This window comes from Morus notabilis, unplaced genomic scaffold, assembly GCF_000414095.1.
Source record: "Morus notabilis unplaced genomic scaffold, ASM41409v2 Scaffold115, whole genome shotgun sequence".
In the NCBI taxonomy this organism is placed as follows: Eukaryota; Viridiplantae; Streptophyta; class Magnoliopsida; order Rosales; family Moraceae; genus Morus; species Morus notabilis.
Window position 1 is genome coordinate 1,005,075 of NW_010361020.1, and position 19,204 is coordinate 1,024,278.

The 19,204-nt window shown below is 35.4% G+C and overlaps 3 protein-coding genes across 4 annotated transcripts; 1 reads left to right on the forward strand and 2 right to left on the reverse strand.

The window, feature by feature from the left end:
* Positions 1-5,848, forward strand: LOC21409611 (long chain acyl-CoA synthetase 2). Of its 2 annotated transcripts, XM_010097940.2 has the most exons (19): positions 1-261; positions 1,227-1,290; positions 1,408-1,497; positions 1,752-1,808; positions 2,028-2,076; positions 2,214-2,290; positions 2,456-2,495; positions 2,574-2,668; positions 2,764-2,928; positions 3,017-3,127; positions 3,230-3,317; positions 3,404-3,470; positions 3,551-3,626; positions 3,710-3,827; positions 4,077-4,322; positions 4,925-5,064; positions 5,155-5,337; positions 5,427-5,546; positions 5,636-5,848. In XM_010097940.2, exons 1-19 carry the CDS (start codon positions 113-115, stop codon positions 5,681-5,683), a joined length of 1,983 nt encoding a protein of 660 aa, XP_010096242.1. In that variant the 5' UTR covers positions 1-112; the 3' UTR covers positions 5,684-5,848. The 2 variants fall into 2 exon arrangements, with proteins under 2 accessions (XP_010096242.1, XP_024021346.1); XM_024165578.1 differs by lacking the exons at positions 1-261; positions 1,227-1,290 and having other exon boundaries at positions 1,430-1,497; positions 1,745-1,808.
* A 195-nt stretch (positions 5,849-6,043) lies between these two features.
* On the reverse strand, positions 6,044-8,597 carry LOC21409612 (cold-regulated 413 plasma membrane protein 1). The gene is made up of 4 exons (XM_010097941.2): positions 8,166-8,597; positions 7,477-7,584; positions 7,324-7,394; positions 6,044-6,523 (listed from the first exon to the last, which is right to left on the reverse strand). Exons 1-4 carry the CDS (start codon positions 8,345-8,347, stop codon positions 6,270-6,272), a joined length of 615 nt encoding a protein of 204 aa, XP_010096243.1. The 5' UTR covers positions 8,348-8,597; the 3' UTR covers positions 6,044-6,269.
* Positions 8,598-13,810: 5,213 nt separating this feature from the next.
* On the reverse strand, positions 13,811-15,447 carry LOC21409613 (allene oxide synthase 3). The gene has a single exon (XM_010097942.2). It carries the CDS (start codon positions 15,385-15,387, stop codon positions 13,939-13,941), a length of 1,449 nt encoding a protein of 482 aa, XP_010096244.1. The 5' UTR covers positions 15,388-15,447; the 3' UTR covers positions 13,811-13,938.
* Between the last annotated feature and the right edge of the window lie 3,757 nt (positions 15,448-19,204).

Genomic DNA, 19,204 nt, shown 5'->3' on the forward strand with positions numbered 1-19,204 from the left:
GCTCTCTATTTTGCATATATACATTATTTAGTATTATTATACTAAGAAAGAAGATAAAAGGAAAAAGAAGGTCCAAGCTTTTAGCACTTTGTATATATTGTTGAAGTTGAGAATGTCAATGATTTATACCGTTAAAGTTGAGGAAGCAAGGCCGGTGACGGAGGACAAGCCGTCGGCGGGGCCAGCTTACCGCAGCATTTATGCCAAAGATGGCCTGCTGGAGTTGCCGGAAGGGTTACACTCTCCCTGGGAGTTCTTCAGGTACACATACATAACTATATATTATATATATATATATATATATAATATAAATATGTCGACATATGTATATATGTATGCACCATGGCAGAGCAGATCAGGTCGTCTCTACAGGATGCAGGGATACGTCTTAGAAATATGGACAAAATTCCAATTCTCCCTTAGGATCTAATAAAATGGACACTAAGAATTTTTTTGGTGAAAAATCTTTCAATATTTAAAATGAAAAAATCACGACAATAACTTTTATTATAATAATAATAATAATGTGTATATAACAATCTCTTAAGTTTTAACAAAAATACTCTCAATAAAATTCTCTTTTTTTGTTCTCTTTCTTTTAGCGCAGCTTTCCTAGAGAAGTCCTTTGCTTCTTGATACAAGAAGATAAAAAGAACATGGGCTTCAAATATTGTGGACTATGCCTACTGAGTTGAAAAACAACCCATCAATAAGTACTGTTATCTTACTGATCTAAGGATTGTTTCTTTTTCTTTTTTTTTTCTTTTTTTTTTTTTGCCATGAACAAAGGAAAAAGGATATGTTTGGTTCCACAAAACAGAGAAAATCACACGGAAAAAAATTTACCTATTCGAGTTTAAAATTTAAATTTTGTTATAGTAAAAAATTTTAAAAAATAATCACATCTAATATTTTTACTATAATAAAAAATTCTAATATAAAATCACATCTCAACTCAAATAAAAACTTAAATAAACGAACTAAACAGACCCGTAAAAAATAAAAAATAAAAAGTCGAGTTTACTAGTGAAAATGCAGGTCAAGAAAAAGCTAAAATAAAAAATGAATCTTTGCACTTGAGGCCTTAAAACCAGTTAGAAAAACTCTTAAAAATTGGAAAAAGAGTTAAACTTGACACCATTGTAGCATTTTAGAAGATTGCAATATTGGAAATAATGGCCTTGTATTGTTCAGAATTTGACCTGAAAGTTTGTATTTACTCGTAGTGGCTCTGTTAAGAAAAACCCTGATAGTCCAATGCTGGGACGACGCCAGACCACCGATTCAAAGGTAATATTTTGCTTATTGTAGAGTATAATTTTTTAGTAAAAAAAAGGAAAGGAAAACCCAGAAAAACCCATCAGCTTAAATTTACAATACTTTTGCCTGGTTAAATTGAAATGTCAGGTGGGTCCCTACGTGTGGCTTACGTATCAGGAGGTTTATGATTCAGCCATTCGCATTGGTTCTGCAATTAGGAGCCTCAATGTGAATCCTGTGAGTTTGTGCTGATCTTAGCAAAAACGTTTTATTTTTATTTATTAATATTATTTTCTTAGAATTGTGCAGTAGGGTATGAACAACTACACAATTTTTATCGTCGTCATCAGATTATATCATGTTAAGAAAAGCAAGTTAATTTAATGGAACTTAAAGATCTGACATATGAAAATTGTATTGGGGGTATTTTTAATGTCCTACAAAAGAATTCTCTCTTTTTTCCTCTAACTTATTCGCTTAAAAGTTTGTAGGGAGATCGTTGCGGTATATACGGATCAAACTGTCCACAGTGGATCATAGCAATGCAGGTCTGTTGTATTGCTGTGCCTAATTTACTATTTGATAAGATTTTGGAGTGAGATGTGAAGCTTAGGCTTATTGGAGTTGAGCTATGAAAACACTTGTTAAAGTGGCATTTGATCATTTAAGCCATTAGTAATAACATAACTAGCCAAATTGATAGTTTCTGATACTATATAATTGATACTGTCACATATTTTATGATATGTTCTTTTGATGCTTTGCAGGCCTGTTACAGCCATGCCATAACATATGTTCCACTATATGACACGCTAGGTTAAATTTTGTCCCTTTTTTTTTAAAATATCAGCAATGAATTTCAAGAATTCTTTCTAATTTTCATGTTAATCTTCTAAGGAAAATTGAATAGTGCAGTACCTGATAGGAAGCATCCCTCTAATTACATGTGACAGGTCCTGATGCAGTTGAGTTTATCATTAATCACGCCGAAGTTTCCATAGCATTTGTTCAAGAGAACAAAATCCCTTCTGTAAGTCCTTACTCTTAACAAATCAGTCTAGGTAATCTATAATTCATAATTCTAAACTGGCTAAGATTAATTATCCAATAAATCATTGAACTTCAATGAAAAGAAAAAGAAAGAAACTACAGCTTACTTGCCTTGAATCATTCTAATGCGGTAATTTTTGTGCAGATTATATCATGTCTTCCAAACTGTACTGCAAATTTAAAAAGTAGGCGAAAGTCATTTTCTTAGATTCTTCATTCGGTATCCGAGGCTGATAACTAAACTACGCGCCTTTGGTATGCAGCAATCGTCAGCTTTGCCAATGTTTCGAGCGCACAAAAGAAGGAAGCTGAAGAACTAGGGGTGTCATGCTTTTCTTGGGAGGAATTCTCTCAGTTGGTAAGACTTTTAAAGCTGATTTGTTTTGCTGGATATTTGAGTTTTTAATCAGTTGTATTACACCATAACAATAACTTTTCTCCAATTTTACTTAGGGGAATTCGAGTTATGAACTGCCTGCAAAACAGAGGACTGATATATGCACACTGATGTATACAAGTGGAACTACTGGAGAACCAAAAGGTGTCATTCTTACTAATGAGGCAATCATGGCTGAGGTTTTGTCAACGGAACAGATGCTTGAGTTGACAGACAAAGCGGTAGAAGGACATTACAGAAAATAAGTTTTGATCTTTACAAGGTTTACTTTATTTATTTATTTTGACATGAAACATTTTCCAATTACAGTTTACAAAAGAAGATTCATACTTTTCATACCTTCCTTTGGCCCATGTATATGATCAAGTAATGGAGAACTACTGCATCTACAAGGGCAGCTCAATAGGCTTTTGGAGAGGAGTAAGAACTAAGATTTATTTTCTTCGAATAAGTAATTATTTATTTTATTCTTTAGTATTACATGGTTACTGAAACTTGGCTTTTCTTGCTTTGAACTGACAGGATATTAGGTTTTTGATGGATGACATTCAAGAACTGAAGCCGACTATATTTTGTGGAGTTCCTAGAGTTTACGACCGAATATACTCTGGTAAATATCGAGGTTCACATGATTAATTGATTACGAAGTTTGTAATTGTTACTCTAAACATTGGGTTTAAAATTTGTGTCCTGAAGGTATAGCTAGTAAAATTTCAGCTGGAGGAACACTGAAGAAGATGCTATTCCAATATGCATATAACTAGTATGATAAACGGAAAACATCATTTTTTTTTTCTTTTCTTTCCTGTATCTGCACAACTGAGAGAGATTATCTAATGGCAGTAAATTGGCAAATCTGGAAAAGGGCCTCCCACAAGACAAGGCAGCACCTCTCATGGACAAGCTTGTCTTTGAGAAGGTCAGACGTTAGTTCTTACTTCTCCAAGTTAATAGTAGTATGTGCATTGTATTTACTTCTTCTGAATGTTTTTGTATTTGTAGATAAAACTAGCATTAGGAGGACGAGTTCGCTTCCTGGCGTCAGGTGCTGCGCCTTTGCCTAGGCATGTGGAGAAATTCTTGAGGATCACAAGCTGTGCTACTTTGTCACAAGGATATGGTATGGTAAATTTCATCTACTAGAACATGGGAGGTATTTGGAAAATAACTTTTATGTCATGGCTTTAGAGTTATATTGTCTTAAATCTTAACGACAGAAATCAGAAATTTTCCTTTGAGTCACTTCAAAGACCAATTTAGTTTTGTGATTTCAACAATATTAATCTGTAATAAAGCTTGCAGATTGTACCTCACTTTGATTTCCTTTTGTGATGCTTCTGGACTCTTGTACTCTTTTCTCATATAATAGGCCTTACTGAAAGCTGCGGCGGGTGTCTTACATCTATATCCAATGTTTTCCCTATGATTGGAACTGTTGGAGTCCCCATCACAACGATTGAAGCCAGACTTGAGTCGGTGCCGGAGATGGGATATGATGCACTTTCCGACATGCCACGTGGAGAGATTTGCCTGAGAGGAACAAACTTGTTTTCTGGCTACCATAAGAGAGAAGATCTAACTAAAGAGGTCCTTGTTGATGGATGGTTTCATACAGGTAACACATTACATCACCAAGGCAAGAGAATAATCATGCAGGCCACAGGATGATTGCTCTATATATGGCTTTTTTGGGGGTATCTTATTTTTCTTAACAACTCTGGAAAAGAAAACATAGGAAGATATTGTGATCAAAATCCATCACTGAGAAAGGAAAACATATTGAACTGGCAATCAGTAAATCTATCTGACTTAATGCAGTAACTAGGAAGAAAAGAATGCTTGCTTGTTTATTAAGTAATTCCATGCCGAAGTCATGAAAATCTGCAACCAGCAAACATGTGAATGCTTGCTTGACGCTCAATCTTTGTCTTAGGCTACGTTTTGTAGGAAGAAAAGAAAGACATATGACCTAGGTGAGGAAAATAAAGAAGAGCGGAATGACCTTTCTCTTGTCGTATTTGGAGAGATCAAAACTGGAGTTTGAAATGCCCCAACTAATCCATTCCCTCATCATCTTTTCTCTCCTACCAAACAACCATCGGTTCCAAAATCTTTCCACTAATCTCCTCACTCCTCTCCCTTCCACTTTTCTCTCCTATCAAACAAGCTCTAAAGAGGGAAGAATTGTTTAGTTACATGATTTTGGGAGCATTGCAGGTGACATTGGAGAATGGCAACCAAATGGAGCAATGAAAATCATAGACAGGAAAAAGAATATCTTTAAGCTGTCCCAAGGGGAATACGTTGCTGTGGAGAACATTGAAAGCAAGTACTTGCAATGCCCTCTCATAACTTCGGTATGTTTTTAGTCACCTTTAGTTGCCGTAAAAAACAAGTATCTATCAATAGACCTTTATGTTCATTTTACTTTCTTGTGTTTTGCATAGATATGGGTCTACGGAAACAGCTTCGAGTCGTTTCTTGTGGCTGTAGTTGTCCCCGAGAGAAAGGCGCTGGAGGATTGGGCGGCAAATCATAATCTGACCGATGATTTCAAATCGCTGTGTGAAAACCCAAAGGCGAGGAAATACATTATGGATGAGCTCAATAGCACTGGTCAGAAACATCAAGTATGTGTACAACTTGTCTCATTTCCATGTTGATAACTGCTCGTTGAGCCATATTTTTTTATCTGACTTAAAAGAGACTAATCCTGCAGCTTCGAGGTTTTGAGATGCTAAAAGCTGTTTATTTGGAGCCAAATCCATTTGATATGGACAGAGATCTTACAACTCCAACTTTTAAACTGAAGAGACCCCAATTGCTTAAATATTACAAGGTATATGACTTGTTTTGTTTATCTCTTCACGTCAACTGCTTATTTCGCTTTCATCATTCGCTGAAAATTTCCATAAATTTGGTCTGCAGGACCATATTGATAAACTGTACAACGAAGCAAAGGAAACAAGAGTATGAGAGTAGTAGCAATACCAATCTCTACCATTTCCCAAGTATATGACTTCTTATGTGGTTTGTCTGAGCATTTGTTGACTCAGAATTGGCTATATATTTTTCAAGGGGTGAATTACAATAAAAACTTGTGTTTGTCTATAAATAAGGATCATTTGACAACTATTACTAGAGAAGTTTCCATAAACAAGTCATCTGTTCTTGATTGGAAGTGCGTTAAAATGCAATTAGAAAATGAGGACTTTTGAATTGGTACCCCTTCCATTCCATAGACGATTCTAGTACTCTTTTATTCAATTTAAAAAATGACGCCTTCCTAAGGTACTTGTATTTGCTGCTCATATCAAACATTAAACGTACAGTTGCTTTTACAATCCAAATCAATCCTCTGTTTTTTTTTTTTTACTGTTTGACAACAACTTCATTATTATTGGAAAGCAATATTGTACTTTTCTAAGACAAAGAACACAGTCCCCCACACATTATTTTGATTGTCACATATGTACAAATTCTGTACGATGTAAACAAATAAATGACACAAATACAATCCATAGAATCTGCAAACCTTTGTAAGACTACCTGAAAATCTGATCTACAGAATGTGAAGCACCAAAGCCCAAACAGGATAGACAAAGAGAATGACAATGCCGATTGTGTTCGACACGCCGTGGGCTTTTGTGAAAGCGTTTCTGAAGCCACCAGATGCTCTTATGTGCTCTTGCAACAAGTAACAAGCAATTGCGAGGCAAATGATCAGACCGACCCAGCTGTTCCTTAGGGTACTTGCAAAGAAGCTAGGAGCCACTACTATGAGAAGAATCAAAGCGGCTGGCAATTCCAGCCAATCTGCAGAATCATATCATAAAGCAATGAACACAGCCAAATTCACAAATCAAATTATTATCTCGCTTAAAAGTCTGCACTTGTCACTTCTAGTAAATTGTGTTTTATTCTGCAACACTAGGCATCATATAGTACTTTAAAAGAGGTAACCATCATGCTGGTATTAAAGAGTAAAATAAACCCGAGTCCCACATTATTGAAGTATAGTAGTAAGCACCTACTTGTAAGAATATTCGATCGATCCACTTAATCTGTTGACCTTTTAAAATGAAAGTTCAAGTTCTTAGAAAGTCCAATTTTACGGTGGCAGGTGGAGTGGTTAGGGTGTTCCTCTTCTCCCTTAGAGAGCTCAAGTAAAAACACGTATGAGTGAGTGGTTCACTTCCAATGTGAGATTATGTCCCTTTTTTCACTGTAAATTTTCACTACATGAGGGAGAATATAGGATAATCTTACATTTCGTAAATCTCTTTTATAGTGAAAAAGGGCAAACTAATACAAGGTCAAACTGTGGTTGGCGAGAAAATTGTACAGAATAATTAAACTTCACACAACTCAACCTGAGCTATACACATGCAGCACCACCGAGTGTGCGAGGATTTTAGTGGAACACCATTCTCTTCTTCTCAGCAAGCAAAAGAAAAAGAAAAAAGAAACAAGAAAAACCGAGACTATATACAGTGCAATACAATTTACCATGAAAGGAGTAATACCAGACCAAATCACTGGTAAATTTTCTGCTAAATTCCGAGTCATGTTCAGTTAATACAAGTAAAATTTAAAAAGAAGTTGAGAAATTATACTTGGGAAACGATGTGGGAAGAAAAGTCGCAGGACAACAGCAATGATAGCAATCCATTTCCCAACTTCTCCCCTAGATAATAAAATGCATAACAATTAGTACTTATCCAAAAGATTTAAGAAAAACAAAATAAGATAATATAATAGACACTCACCTGAAGAAGCTGAAAAGGAGTGGAGGAAGACTGAAGAAAATGTATGGGATTAACAGCGACGTAAGAATGTTTGTTTTCCAGTTTGTTCGGTCCAAGATCAACAAATAGCTAGAGTAGGCAAATTCAAGGCATTAATTTGGAGTGTAAAGATTCAAGGTAGACCAAATAGCAGAAGCAAATTAAGGTGACTTTAAATTACAGGCACTCAAAAATACTCCAATTAGTGCGCTATAGATTGTTAGAATATGTAATTTATTAAAACTTATTTTAACTTTTCACTCGTATTTTCAAACGAGTTGAAAAGTGTGAGGCGTGTGATTTTTTAATAATTTGTGAAATTCTGCGGCGGCTGAAAATAGACGTAATTGTATAAACCACTTTTAAGTCTTGTGTTCTTACTGTCGGTAATAAATGATGATCTATCTCTTAATGACATATACTTTTAGAGCGTGTGATAATTAACATGATTATAAAGAAAAGACAAACTTTCGTATGTACAGAAATTCTAAGATCTGCGTATAAGTTTAACAGAAAATAAATTCAATTGAGAAAACTTGACGAGAATTCGTCTCTTCCAAAAAAAAAAAAAACAAAAAAACAAAAGAAATCTTGATATGACAAAACCAAAAGAGAAATATTCATCGAGATTCATGATCAGCAAAAAAACAGAGTGAGAAAGAGAGACAAACATGGCAGCGAAGGAAGCGATCCATTCGAGGAACGAAGCGCCGAATCCGGAGCTGAAGAGCTTGAGGGAATGATTGGCGAGATTCTTGTAAGCGATCTTGAGATCATTGATGTCGTTGCTGACCAACTTTGTGGCGTCTGAATCAGTCCTCATTCTCAGGTAGCTTTTCTGTCCCACCATCATCTCTCTCTCTCTCAACTCAATCTGATGATCACTTCTCTCTCTCTCTCACTCTGTTTCTGAATTTTCTGATGCCAATTCCAAAAGAGTTTCTGAATTTTCTGATGCCAATTCCAAAAGAGTTTCTGAGATTTCACTGAAAGACAAACACAAGGCGAAGCTTACAAAGGTGTATAGATTGATTGATGGGTGATGATCGCTTTGACCGTTGAATTCTGTGAGTTGTTTTTTTTTTTACGCGTGTGTGTGTAAGCGAAATCGCGAACTTTGTGGAGGCAAATTATAGAGAGAGAGAGAGGAGATTATTACACGTAATGTAATCCTTTGCCACGTGGGAACCAATAATTGTAAGTCGGATTGGCAGGTCTTGAATTGATTTGTACTGGCTGTCTAATAGCTGTCCAATTTTTATTCATGAAGTATTCCTTGGGTTGTTCTTATTTTACCCGTCGAAGTTTAGAAAATCTCACAGTACTACTTCATTCTTTAATTTTGTTTCAGTTTGCTCCCTTTTATCTCGTTTTCCGTTAAAAACAGACGGAAAAACACCTCGTGTAATCACATTAGGGGTTAGGCGGTTCATAGAGGATAAAGTCATAAATTTGCTTCTCTTTATTGGCTTTTCATATTAGGTCTCAAACATAAGCTTTACTTTCAATTTACATTCTTAAGAAGAGAGACTAATGTGAATCAAAATTACGTCTGAGAATTATTATTTTATGTAAGGATGAGCATCGAGCGAAATGGGCTCGGGTATACTTTCACTATTACCCCCCATACTTATGCATTCGGGGTCGGAGAATCCCCATCGAGGAGGCTTTCCTTATACCTTATCCGTTTACCCAATAAAAAAAAAATTATAATATTATTAACGGTTAACAATTAAATGAATTCTATTAAATTAAATATAAAATTGATGAACATAACATTAATATCATATGAAAACAAACCAAGGTTTGAAATGAAAATCCAAGCTCTAAAAATAACTAATCAAATCTCAAACTCGAAACCATATGAAACTAAAGTCTAAAAATTCAATCAAAGACGTAAATAATAAATTAATGTCTTCAAAGTAAAAATTAAAACGATAAGAACGTTATTGTTCTAATTTATTTATCTCCTCCACGCTAACTTCATATGCCGTAGGTTAGAATTCAAATTTAGGTTAAATAAAGTTGTTATTTATAAGAAGAATTTAGGAATTATTAAAATTTTTTAAGATGGTAAAATAGAAAAATAGTCCTATAAAAAATAGTAAATAATTTAAAATTTTTAAACCCATATTTTTTAACTACTAATATAATATATAATATATATTTGTATTAACAATATTTTTAGAAATATATGTATATGTATATCGGGCCGGGGGTGGGTGTACTTCCCCTCCTTCGGCCCGCTTATGATTTGGGGATAATATAAACTCCTATATCCACTGATGAGTGAGTATTTTATTCATAAATCAAGAAGTTTTGAGCTTGAGTATTTATAAGTTCTCAAACATTTTTGTTAGTTTAACGTGTTTTTGTTTTGTTTTTGTACGTTGAAGTTAAAATGGAATAAAATGAGTGAGAATTTAACTTCAAAATATATCTCAGTATTTAGGGTATAATTTTGTCATCCAAAGTCCAAATGAGGTGATCTTGGTAGCGTTGGAAAGCTAAGAGATAGAACTACAATTTTCGTGAAGAAAGCAAACACTAATTCGGCCATATAGAAGGCAAATATCCTCCTCAAAGTTAGACACCTGCTGCAATGGGAAATCCATCCATTGCAGCGGATTTCCTTCCTGAGACCAGCCTAAAACGTGCGCTACAGCACCCATTTGCCTTCCCACTCATCCATTGCAGCATAAAAATGATCCGCTGCAGCGATCACATCAATTTTGCTATGGTTTTTCAAAAACCTTTGCGGCGCTGCAGTAAGAAATTGATCCATTACATCACCTCCACCCAAAATACTGTCAATTTGAGCTGATTTGGAAAGATGTAAAATGAGAGAAGACTCATTTTTCCAAGATGGTAGAAAATTGGGAAGGAAACACAAGATAGAGAGCCAAAATTCCTAGAGAGAGGAGCATGAGTTGAAGATTCTTGGATGATTCATGGTGGATTCTTGGAAGATTCAAGATTAAAGTTCATCTCCACAAGAGTTCCTTCTTCCTTTCTCTCACCCTAGTCTTTATTGAGATTTATATTTGTAGATATCGTGTTGAACATATTTTCATTTATGGATTTCCTTATAAGACTAGTTATGGATTTCTATATATTGAGCTAGATTTCTTATGTTAGGGGGATTGATGTAAAATTACCATGACAATGTTTTGAAAATTCTAGTGCTTGTTAATTAAATTCATTTCTAATCATTTGTGTTTCTCTATGCTTATTGTCTAATTTGATTATTCATTGAATTAGAGATTTAGATATGTAAATTTAATCTTGGAAAAGTCATTTGCACATATCGGGATTTGGGAAACACAACATAAGTTTATTGAGTTCGGGAGGCCAATATAATTTGAGTAATCACTAAAGGAGTTTATGCTTAACGAACGCTTAATGGATTGGGTTAATGGGGATATTACTTGATTTATTTTGTCTATTATTTTGTTTGGCACTTAGAAGAGGGAGTGAGGTTACATTAGAAAACCCGTGATTAATGATTAGAGTGAAATTTCTTAACAAGCTCTTGATTTGGATAGACAATGTCTAGTGAGGTGAAATCAAAACCCCTAGCTAGCTTTTATTATAGAGTTCCATTCGATCCACATCTTTTTACTTGCTTTATTAGTTTACTTTTATTATTTTAATTAGTTTGTTCTCTCAATTAGGTTGCCTAGATAAAGTTGAGTTACGATAATTGCGATACTTAACAGTAATCTAATACCCAATCCCTGTTGGAGATGATTATTACTCATTATTTACTATCAAAACTTAACACAATTAAATAAAGTTACTATTTATAAGAAGAATTTAAGAATCATTGATTTTTTAAGATGGTAAAATAATTCCATAAAAAATAGTAAAAAAATTTAAAAATTTTTTAAACCCATATTTTTTAACTGCTAAAATAACATATAATATATATTTGTATTAAAAATATTTTTGAAATATATGTATATATATCAGGGCGGGAGAAGGATCTCGCCCCACGCCGCCTTCCAATTCGTGGATAATATGGACTCCCATACCCGTCCCCTTCCCATTTAATTATACCCATGGCTTCCCCATTCGGGGTGGGTACCCGCAAGTAATTAATTTAGGGCTTTTTGATGAATTTCGAGTTTGTCTTTTCTTGGAGAAGAATTTCATTTCCATGTATTCTATAATAAGTAATGATTAAAGGTTCATTATTGCATATTTTAAAGTTCGAGTATTACCCTCCTAGAACATTCCACATGGACGCATTGGTGTATTTCTTTTTCTTTTTAATGGGGACTGAAATTTAGAGGGTAAAAGGGAAGAAAATTATAGTTCAGTGCAATACAAATTGTATAATGAAAATTTTTAAAATTTAAAAGATAAAATGAGAATGACTTTAAAATTTAAAAGTCTCGATGTAGGTAGTCATTTCTTTATAATTGAATTTAGGAAAAGAAAATTGTGTAGTAGGACAAGATGTTAGTTTATATGAGTAATACACTCTACAAGGCTATTTACATATATGCCTTAATCGATATTTTTGTAATATTATATAGTAATAAATATTTTTTAAATTAAGATTATAATAATAAGTATGAGTCTGAACTTTTACTCTTTAATAAATACTTTTTTATTAGTATAATTATTTTACTAAAAAATTTATGAATCAAGAATAAAAAATAAAAATATTAATAAATGTACTTTTAAAAGATACTTTACCTTTTTTTTTTTTTGTCATCCTTAGTAATGGATAATGGGCAACTGAAAGTCGGGAAGGCCCACGGGGCACGCATGTCTCATTTGATCAATGTATTGCAATCCAGCTACCACTTGAGGAAAAAAAAAAAAAAAAGCTATTCTACTGTTTTACCATGCAGAGAAAATTACAGAATTTATTTTTAAAATTGTATATATATAAATTTTTATTTATATCCTTTTATTAAAATAATTATTTAATTAAAAATATTATTAATAAAAATAAAAAATAGAAATTTTATCCATAAACTTTTAATAAATATTTGTCTCATTTTCTTTTCGTGCGTTAATCGTCAACCTACATCAAAAAAAGCCTCGCTTTCACCATTTTTTTTTTTTTTTTCAAAACTTTGCTGGTCTCCTCAGAATACAGTGTTGTATATGCGGACGGATAAGAGGACATAGAAGCTCAATGCGTGGCTCACTATATTTATAAGTGTTTTTTTTTTTTTTTTTTTTTAAATAATAGAAGCTAATTATATTTAAGCTATCTAGGTAGCCACGTTGAGCACGTACGTTTTATTATTATTATAAACAAAATTATGGGAATCCGGCTATTTTTTTCCAGAATCAAATGAAATAAAAGGATAATTGTTCTATCCATTAAAAAAGTTAAATTATATTGATCTATTCTATAGTAATGAAGGAAAAACGTTATCAGAGGAAAAGTGATATAACTTTACGGTAAAGACAGAGGAATCAAATTAGCTTTTTCTGCTTATTAAGAATCAACGTCTATTGCTTTATTTTTTAGGCAACACATATAAGGCAAGACGCTGCAAAAACAAAACAAAGAGCCACCGTAGGCTTACAATAAAAACAAAACGGTTTATATCAGGAGGTTTACAAAACACGATGAATTGCTTTAATTGGTAGCTGTTAAGTGATTTTTACATAACAGAGAATATATATATATATATATATATATATATATATATATATGTGTGTGTGTGTGTGTGTGTGTGTGTGTGTGAAAACTTACCTTTTGATGACATACATGGAGTACTTTTGTTATTGTCCTTTTTTAAGTTTTAGTACTAATGCTTGGACTTTAGTTAGGTCATGGAGTGGAAATAAACATGGCCAAATTGTCGTTCATATACCTTAATCAGACAACTTTGAGCTTCAGTTTAATTGGAAAGAGTAGACTCTTTACAGATCAGAGAAAATAATATATACATCTATCTATATAATATAGTGGCCCTTGGATTCACAAAAAGATTTTTTTTTTCTCTCTTGTACTTCGCAAAAATACAGATAATTAATATAAAATTAGCCCAACCTTCCTAAGAATATTAGATCCTGTTTAATGGTAGATCACCATGTACTTTGGGGCATTCACATAACAAAACGCCAAAATGAAATTCCAAGCGAAATTAACTTAAAAGAGGAATATAATGACATGCATTAGAAGTAGTTATAACATGTTGGTTTCACACACGAAGGCCAACCAATAATTTTATTTTCTGTTTCCATGATGATGTAAAAGTCTTCCCGGTCTTTAGGCGTACACACACACACACGCATCATAGAACAATTAATAGAAGGGAAAAGAAAAAAACAAAGGAAATCATGAAAAATACAAGTTGCTGGCTTTAAGTTATTTAGAATTTATATATTAATAAGAAAACAGAAAACATAACATATCAAATGGAGGCCCTCATAGTGAAACTTACGACTTATATATTCACTTTACGATCATGGTCAAGCTGTTGTACTGGCCTTAGTCAACGACTTGATCTTCACAGAAGAGCCAAGCAACAACCTACCAGCCTCAATCGTGAACGTGTCATAACGAAGGAAGAGCTCCACCAAGAATACCCTAGATAGCAGCACCACCAGATCCCTCGCGGGACACTGCTTGTTATCCACCGTTGGATCTTCCGTCTCTCGTCCATTTGACCAATAAACGTACTTCAACAACTTCTCTCCTTCCCCAACAAACCTGTGGCCCACAAACTCCTCAGGATTCTCAAAAACTTTCGGATCCTTCGTAGCGAACGGCTGATAACCAAAGATCATCTCTCCCTTCTTGATCTTAAAACCCGCATCATGGCTGTAGACCACCATATCCTCCTTGGCCTTGCCGTACTGGAAAGGAACAGGAGGCTCAATTCTCAGCGCTTCATAAACCACTGATTTAGTCAAACTCATTCTCTCCAACGCCCCAAAACCGATTCCACCTTCTTCCTTAACAACGGTCCTGATCTCATCAGCCAACTGATGGTGCAAACTCTCTCCTGCTGATCCGACCCACTTGATCAAACCGGGAAACCAAGCTTTCATTCCTCCATAAGCGTTGAAACCAGCTAAAAAGACCAAGTTATGGCAAGCTTCTTTTCTCTCAATCCCAAAACGCTCAGCTTCGTCCAAAACTGATCCCGCCGACGAGTAAAACTCGTCGTAAAGCTTCTTATAATCGGACTTGACTAAAAACCACGGTAGAGGAAAAACATGCAAAAGCAAATCTTCGAGGCAGTTGAGAAACTTCGACAACCCTAAGGTGATAAGTGGTGCAAGTTGGAAAAACAGCCATTTGTCGAAATGGGCCGGGCCTTTGGACCCGAGTCCGGATTCCGAGGGCTTTCTATCGAAGAAAAGCTGGAAAATAAAGTTGAAGGACATTTCGTCGTTTTGGGCATTGAAGTCGGCTGTGTTTTTCTTGCTCTTGTCATGCACTTGATCTTCTAAGTTGGTGAAGAGCTCGGACAAGGAGGCTCTGAAGAGAGGGATAAAATTGTCTTTTTTCGAGGCGAGGAGGGAGAGGAAGAATGACTTGAGCTTGGCGTGGTTGGGCTCGGAGGGATCGAGGTAAGCGCAGACGCGGTGGCCGCCGGTGTAGGCTGTGGACGGCATGAAAGTTCCGTCGAGGACGCCGCGCTTTTCGACCTTGGAGTTGTCCAAAAGGACCGCGAAACTGACGGCGTCGAGGACGGCGATGACCTTAGGGTTTGAGGCTATGAAGGGACCGGGAGGCATGTTGGTTCGGAAGACAGTGGAGTTGTATTTGTTGATTCGGGTGCGAAAAAACTCGTCTTGGCCTTGGCTGTAGAAGTAGTCGTGGCGGTCTTTGATGGCGCCGAAGAACGGCCAGCCATAGCCGCCGGGGACTGTTTTCAGTGGACGAGAGTGGTCGGAATTGGGTGAAGCCATAATAATTACTTTTTTTTTTTTTTTTTGAAGTGAGAGGGTTGAATTGAGGGGAGTTAATGTATGTGAATGTGACTCTATATTATTATATATATAGAGGAAAAATGATTGATGGTGGAGGATATAGTACTAATGATATTGTCCCTAGTGCCCAACATGTTCTTATTCTAATATAATCCTTTCAATAATTGAAGGAGGTTAAATTATTATACATATTCTTGTTTTAAATGAGTTGTGCTTTAAATTAGGTAGTATATTGGTGATGATAATAGATGTCCCTACCGCCTAACATGTTCTTAATTTACTAATTTTTATTGAAGGGGGATAAACTTACATATGGTCGTTTCACATGAATTGTTTTAAGTTAGGTAATCATCATATATTAGTATAACGATGATGATCATAGATGTATAATTACGTTCTAATGTGGACAAAGAAGAATAGTAAACTTGCGTTTTGAGCCATTTGATATTGAGATAGTTATATGAGGTAGTATTTAAATGCTTATATGATATTGATAAAGTTGGAACTACTAGCAAAGTAGTGTGTATAATTTTAGAAAGACAAATTTGTGAAGTGCAGAACCATTATTTGAATTTATGGAACTAATTATGAAGAAAAAAGATTAATGTATACTCTGGAGGATAACGCGGACGACGATAAAGGATGAGGTGGCATTAACTAAGAAAAATGACCTATTATAGAAAGTAAATATTCCATATTATAACTTGTTCACATGGAATACATTTTTTTATATTATTAGTTAAAACTTAGGGAGCATCAGTACTACATTTTGATAAAATTCATAGAATAGTTTTTAGATATTTTCAATTTCTCGAAGGTTCAATTAAAAATTACCATCACCAATAATTCTATCTATTTCAAAAGGAACTCCAATCTCTCCTTCGTACTTATGTTAGAAAAGTACGCGAGCCCACATATCTGATCGTTAATTTAATTTGACGATTTCTCTTTGTATATATGCGCTGGAAGAAGACGCCCATGCTTAATTTAATGATTATCCATAGACGTGAATTGAAGTTTGTAGAAACCACACCTAGTAATTAGTGAAGTTTGTAGCAATCACATGACCTAATAATTGGTGATGTTATTTAAGCGCAAATTACCCGATTACATACAATTCATCGCAAATTACTTTTTCTTAAAGGAAAATTGTAATGAAAAAGAGAGTGATACAAACACTAATACCTATGCAAATGATTCTAAAATACACAAAAAGAAAACTCAACTTCAAGTATTAACTGGTACTATTAATAAATTTGAATGAAACGCTCAAAGAATTAAAGCGCATGTTAAGTCCTAAGATGGAAAAATTAAACAAGCAATACCCAATTATCGAGCACATAAATAACTCTTTTAATAAAACCACTATAATTGACGAAAAAGCTCGATTGATCGAGATCAAAAGGGACCTATATATACCTTTAGCGGTTCACTATTGTTGTCCCAAATAAAAAGTGGATGAAGATGTGAAATAGTTTATATACATGGAAAGACCCAATACCTAATATATAGGTTAACTTTTTGGGTCAAGTTGGGCTCATGAAGTGTGTTGGGCCAGTTACACGGGTCAAGCGATCACACTCAGTTGCAGTTGGAAGTGTGGATAGTGGAGCATTTGGCTCCCGTTGGGAGTGTGATGCTTGGATGTGTCAGTTACTTGAAACTTTGGTTGAAGGGAGAGCTCGGTGAGCATACACATGAGGGAGAGATTGTTAAGAAAAGTGTATGTGTGTGTTGTCCCACATAGAATGTGAGTGAAGATGTGAAATAGTTTATATATGAAAGGATTTAAGACCTAATAGGTTAACTTTTTGAGTAAAATTAGACTCTTAAAATATATTGGGTTAATTTTGCATGTGGTATTTTCTCAACAAGTATGACACGTTTCAAGGAGGATTTGCAAGCCTTAATATATACCGTCTCTCTCTCGATAAATTTTTTTCATTGATTTTGACTGCCACAAAATTCCTCCATTTGTCGTTAATCCGTTGGAGATTGCATTGACATCTATATTTGATTAGATGAATGACAAAAGCATGTACAATCTCACCTTGTATTTTGTATCTCATAGTGCAGAATATTAATTAGGATCCATTACAATCTTTATACGTATTGGAGGCTGAGGAACACTAATCCGGCAGTGACATTAATGTTGAAATAACCGAGACAGACTGTTAGATATATAAAAGGACAGACTCCGAAGAAACACGTGGTCAACACACCCTGCAATTTTCATATGAGCCCATGCGTGAGAGGAAGGCGATCACGGTAGCATAAAGTTTTTCTTTTTCTTTTTCTGCAATAATAAATATCAAATCTAACTCATAAGATAAGATAGGTAGAAAAAAGGCCATGTGAAAAATGATCCTTTTCTAAACTGGCTTGCTACTTGTTGACGATTGGATTTCGTCAACAATAAACTCGCCGGAATACCTTGGGGTTCCCCTTTAGATTACCGACTTGTGGGTTTAATGAAAGTGTGGATTCAGGTTAAATTTAAGTATTTTTATGTTTGAATGAACTGTATGTAAATGAACAAGAAGAATTTTATAGTGGTTCACTCTATGAAATTAGAGCTACATCCACTGTATATACTATATTTCTTTTTGTGGAAATATGAGTTTACAATGAATACTATTTCTCTTTCTCTCTCTCACGTTTTTTTTTCCTTTTGAATTTTCCGGACCCCTTTCCTATTGGGGTCCTTCTTCTTTTATATTCGGGCTTCCTTCACTGGGTGGGTTTTCTTCGTAGGTAGGAACACTCAAGTGCTCTCCCTCTCTAGGCCCAGACATAGCCCACTAATTAGTACTGTTCACTCAACCAATTAGTCTTCTATTACGGCTCTGTAACTCTCCGTAATGCTTTTCTGTCCCCTGGGGGGGCGGTTTGTAAAATTGCAATTAATGCTGTCAGACTTCCCTTATCTTTGCATGTAACCTATCATGTCGAAAAGGGACAGGGATCTTGTCGTGTCGACCCAGGCGAAATCAACCGTCGACGCCTCACGGGGTCGTCGCCCTAATTATGGACTTCATCTTCGGGTTCTATAGCTGATCTTGAGGGAAACGAAGCGTCGAGGGTTGGGTGCTCGGCGGAAAGTAAGTATAGCCACGTGTCGTGGCGTCGTTGGTCCAGGTGTCCATCACATTTTCCCACACAACAGCCACCCCCCAGGTCGAGGGCTCCTTTTTTAGGCGGCCTCGAGCTCTAGGTTCGGTTTGTCCTTTCCGTGCTTCGGGTGTGGGAAATCGGTCCTGAACCTCCGTCCGCAATGATGGCCTGGGTGCTTTGGGTGCATAACCGTCCCGTCGATTGATTTGGCATAATGATGAGTATCCGTGTTTCAAGGAAACGAATATGTGCCGTCGGATCCGCGTCTTTTCAATTTTTTGCCCTTTCTCTTACCGTCAGATACAGAGAGTGATCCCTGGCCGTTGGTCTTTTGGGGTCTTCATCCGACGATTGGGGGCCTTCATTCCTGACTCTTTAAATACTCTCCATGGACCCGAGGATCATTTTTTTCCTTCTTCGAAACTTCAAAAAACTTTTTGCCGCTGCTTTGCCGGGACATCCGTACTTTTACCGAAACCCTGCTTGCTGAACTTCCGCCTTCGTCCTTCCCGTTCTCTGAGGTGTACTACGAAACCGTCCCGAGTTTACTTCTTCACCGGTAAGTTCCTGGATCATTCCTTTCTTTGTGTACTCACGGGGTTTCCCCCGTTGAGTACCAGGAATATGTAAACATATATGCAGAAAACGAGAATAAACATTTAGTTAAAGAGACTTTACTTTG